The 4,832-nt window shown below is 53.9% G+C and overlaps 1 protein-coding gene across 1 annotated transcript; it reads right to left on the bottom strand.

The window, feature by feature from the left end:
- Positions 1 to 423: 423 nt before the first annotated feature.
- On the bottom strand, positions 424 to 2,455 carry LOC306661398 (zinc finger and BTB domain-containing protein 45-like). The gene is given in 3 exon segments (XM_079140366.1): positions 424 to 1,634; positions 1,638 to 2,405; positions 2,445 to 2,455. Coding segments are annotated over 2 exon segments (1,500 nt in total). The 5' UTR covers positions 2,445 to 2,455; the 3' UTR covers positions 424 to 902.
- Between the last annotated feature and the right edge of the window lie 2,377 nt (positions 2,456 to 4,832).

Genomic DNA, 4,832 nt, shown 5'->3' with positions numbered 1-4,832 from the left:
ACCCTACCAAACTCATTCTATGAAGCTAATATCACCCTCATACCCAAACCAGGCAAAGACACATCAAGGAAAGAAAATTTTAGACCAATATCTTTGATGAATATAGACGCGAAAAGTCTTAAAAAAATCCTGGCAAACCATATTCAAAAACATATTAAGATGATAGTTCACCACGATCAAGTGGGGTTCATCCCAGGAATGCAAAGTTGGTTCAACATTTGTAAATCAATAAATGTAATCCATCATATCAATAGACTTAAGGATAAGAATCATATGGTTATTTCAATTGATGCAGAAAAATGCAACACCCCTTCATGCTCAAAATACTAGAAAAAATTGTAAAGGCTATTTATACTAAGCCCATGTCCAACATCATTCTTTTTTTTTTTTTTTTCCTAGCCCAGCCAGTCTATGATGGCAGTATGCACTGGCTAGAGTCTTTTATTATGAAGTTGAGAGTCCCAAGGTATGACCCATTCCATGATGGGTCCATCTGGGCCTCCTCAGGCCCTGGATGAGGGAGGGGTAGTGCTAGGTGGGGGCCCAGAGACATCACTCCACCAACCCTCAAACAGAGCCGCAGCCACACCCTACAGCAAATGGGAGGCGGGTGCAAATCAATGCCAGAGATATGAACCCTGGACCCAGTTCCAAGGGCCTGCGAGATCCTACTTCAGCCTGGAAATGGTCCAGTTCTTAGCTGCCAGATCTCTGTCCCGTCTGGGCCTTGGACCCACCTGGAGGGTTCAAGGATGCGGAAGAGAGGAGTAAGGGGCTGGCCCCAGGTTCAGTCTGGAGAAAGGGACAGGACTGGGAGAGGAGTGGAGTGGAGGTCAAGGCAGCAGCAGCCAACCGGCATAGGGGCGTGGTTGACCCCACGGTGGATGCAGCCAGATCCCGCGTCAGGTCGCAGGGTGCGCAGCCAGGTGGCGCTCCAGCAGCGCTCGGTGCGAGAAGACCTTGCCACAGGCGGGGCAGGGTGCACGCTCAGGCCGGTGAGTGCGCATGTGCACATTGAGGGAGCTCTTCTGTGTGAAGCGCTTGGCGCAAACTGCACACTGGAAGGCGCACACACCAGTGTGTGTGACCATATGCTTGAGCAGGTAGTCGCGCAGCGAGAAGGATCGCCAACACACTGCGCACTGGTGTGGCTTCTTACCCGAGTGGATGAACATGTGCTTGGTGTAGTTTTTCCGAGAGCTGAACGTCTTACGGCAGTGACTGCAGGCGGGCTGCTCTGCTCCGGTAGCGCGCACAGGGGTGCCCGGAGGGGCCGTGGCAGGCACCCCGGGCGGGGCCAGGGCTTCCCCGAGCAGAGCGCTGGGGGCCGCCTCTGGCTGGAGTGCGGGGTAGAAGGTGGGCGGGGGTGCAGGAGCTGGCCCCGAGGGTGCGGGAGGGGTTGGCGGAGGTGGCCCCTGGGTGCCCAGGTGAAAGGGGAAAAGTGCAACAGGCATCCCTGAGGTTTTCACGCCAGGCACACGGGGTCCCGCCAGGGCGCAGTCGGGTGGGGTAGGGGTCTCAGCAGGACAGCCTTCTGCGGCAGAGCCGCCCTCCTCGTGCCAAGCAGATACATAGCTTTCTGGAAACACCTCCTCGGCCACCGCAGCCCCGCGAAGGAAGTCTCTGCCCGCGCCTTAGTCAGCCAGGCCCGCAGGCGCAGGCGGGTCCTCTCGAGCGCCGTCAGCCGCCGCAGTGAGGAAGCCAGTTGCGCAGTCAGGGAAAGAAGGGGGTGCCTGGCCCTCACCTGGGCCACCACCTTCACCGTCCTCGCCATCGGTCTCACCCTCGGTGTCCTCCTCATCTTCACCTCTGTCCTCAGGGGCCGGCAGTGCCCGGTCCGCATCAGGACCCTCTACCTTGGCCGGGAGTGCGGGCCGCTGCAGACGCGCGGGCTGGCTGTGTGCTGCACCCGGGTGCCCCAGGGGCCGTGCAGCCAGCAGGTGGCGCAGACGATGGCGCAGCTGCGCAGGTGCCAACGGTGGGGGCACCGGCGTTGGCAGGGGTGTGGGTGCAGGGGTGCCTGCGGCACGAGCGCGAGCGATGATCTGCGTGCACTCGTCTATGACTGTCTGGATGCGAAGCACCGATGCGGCTGTGAGCACCTGCAGAGCTTCGCCCTGTGCCACCACAAGGGAGCCGCTATAGAGGAACTCGACGAGTTGGCGCACAGTCTGTGCAGGCACCACTGGTGGCACACGGATCTCCGAGTGGCCGAGTAGCAGCTTGTCCTGAAAGAAGGGCGAGCCTGCAGCCAGCACGCAGCGGTGTGCACGCAATGAAGCCTCACGGATGCGCACAGTCACGTCACAGAAGTGCCCACCCAGCCTCTGCCCATTGAGGGTCTCAAGCAGTGAGCGTGAAAAGTTCTGCAGATGGATGTGGTGCACTGCCTCCGCAGCCGCCATCTCCGACTTCTGGCCCTGCAGTGGCCGCCTCCTGCTCACCAACTCGAAGGCCGCACTCCCAACATCATTCTTAATGGAGAAAAACTGAAAGCACTCTCTTTAAAAACTGGAACAAGACACTCCCCGGCTTGGCACAGCAGAAGCGCTCCAGCCAGGTTTTCCACCTATTACACAAAGCATAATGACACAAAATTAATAGTGCACTTCAGAAAGATTCATGGCTTAATGCTTGTTAAGAACTTTGAGCGAGGGGTTTTTCAAGATGGCAGACTAGAGGGTGGCTGCATTTCATGTTGCTCCAGGACTCAGGATTCAAGAGGAGGAGATATTGAGAGACTTGGGACCAACTCAAAGCCACCGGATGAGTCTCTCCCATTGGGGAGGCATCCCGGATGGGGTGGTAGTCCCAGAATGCAGGGAACTTTGTGAACTAGAGTTGCCCATTGAGACACCCCTCCCCCTGCTGGAGCAGTGAACTCAGACAACTGGGAACATTGTAGAGGAGGCCGCTCAGCACAACACTGGGACTTGGAGTGACCCACCAGGGCTCCAGGCGGCTGCCCAGTGGAGGAGCTGTGTGGCGAGCTGTTTGGACTCAGAGCGACCACTCCTGAACACCAGGGGGCTGCCCAGAGGAGGAGGAGGAGTGCGGCGGGTCGCTTGGACTTGGAGTGACTGCACAAGAGCTACAGGTGGCTGCCCAGAGGAGGAGGCGCGCAGTGAGCTGTTTGGACTCAGAGCGAGCGCTCCTGAACATCGGGGAGCTGCCTGGAGGAGGAGGAGGAGTGCGGTGGGTCACTTGGACTCAGAGTGACTGCACCAGGGCTACGGGTGGCTGTCAGGAGGAGAAGGTGTGCAGTGAGTTGCTTGGACTCCTAGCGACCACACCAGAACACCGGGTGGCTGCCTGGAGGAAGAGGTGTGTGGTGGGTCGCTGGGATTCGGAGCTGGGACTATGGGGCTCCAGGTGGCTGCTCAGAGGAGGGGCCACATAGCCAGGTGATTAGGTGCAGAGTAGGGTCCAGGATCTAGGCGGCCTCTTGGTGGAAGAGCCGCACAGAGACAAGCTGAGGGGCAGAGCGAAGGTTCCAGGCCTGCGGGCAGATTCTTTGAGGAGGGGCAGCGTAAGGAGACTCGTGTGCGAAGGGTGAAGCTCCCAGTCCCAGGAGGTAGGTCCGGGCCCTGGGAAATTGCAGAGGAAGGCAGCCCAGCCCAGGCGGTAGTTGTGGGTTGAAGGGAACCTCTAGGAGGGGAACTGACCAGCGAGACCTCCCCATTGAGTGAGTCTTCCCTGCTGGGTGAGGTTTTCCCACAAGGACGATAAAACCAGAGACACAGGCCCAAACAGGCCTTGCCTCAGCCCGCAGCCCAGTTCCCCTTTGGATGACCATTGGTCAACAAGTGCAGGCACCTCTGCCCACTAGCAGGGAATATACCCCACCTGAAGGCCACCACCCCTAGAGAGGCAGCTTCCTTGTGGAGCACCGCATTATCAACTTCCTCCAAGACTTCAGGCTACTGAAGGCTAAGAGGGGATATATAGAAATCTTCAGGGACATTATAAGTCAATAGAGGAAATCTGCAATATCTCAGTGGTCCACTGATACCTGAACAATATGAGAAAACAAGGGAAGAAAATGTCCCAAACAAATCTAGATGTTACATCAATAAAATCCAACGACAGCATGGCAGAAGAAATGACAGAAAGGGAGTTCAGAATGAACATAATTAAAATGATCAGGGAAGCAAACGATGAGATGAAAGAGCAAATGCAGGCATTGAATGATCGCACTAATTGACAGTTAAAAGAGCAAATACAGGAAGCAAAAGATCATTTCAATAAAGAATTAGAGATACTGAAAAAAAAAAAAAAAAACCAAACAGAAATCCTTGAAATGAAGGAACCAATAAACCAAATTAAGAACTCCATAGAAAGCATAACCAATAGGATAGAACACCTGGAAGACAGAACCTCAGATATTGAAGACAAAATATTTAACCTTGAAAACAAAGTTGACCAAACAGAGAAGATGGTAAGAAATCATGAACAGAATCTTCAAGAACTATGGAATATCATGAAAAGGCCAAATTTAAGAATTATTGGGATTGAGGAAGGCTTAGAGAAACAAACCAAAGGAATGAACAATCTATTCAATGAAATAATATCAGAAAATTTCCCAAATCTGAAGAATGAAATGGAAAATCAAGTTCAAGAGGCTTATAGGACTCCAAATACACAAAATTACAACAGACCCACACCGAGGCACATTATAATGAAAATACCTTAAAAATAAAGACAGAATTTTAAAGGCTGTGAGAGAAAAGAACCAAATTACATTCAGGGGGAAACCAATACGGATATCAGCAGATTTTTCAATCCAGACCCTAAAAGATAGAAGGGCCTGGAACAACATTTTTCAAGCCCTG

Source organism: Sciurus vulgaris, assembly GCF_902686455.1.
Source record: "Sciurus vulgaris genome assembly, chromosome: 5".
NCBI classification, from domain to species: domain Eukaryota; kingdom Metazoa; phylum Chordata; class Mammalia; order Rodentia; family Sciuridae; genus Sciurus; species Sciurus vulgaris.
The sequence above is the reverse complement of the archived record's forward strand: the minus strand, read 5'-3'. Positions and strand labels throughout refer to the sequence as shown.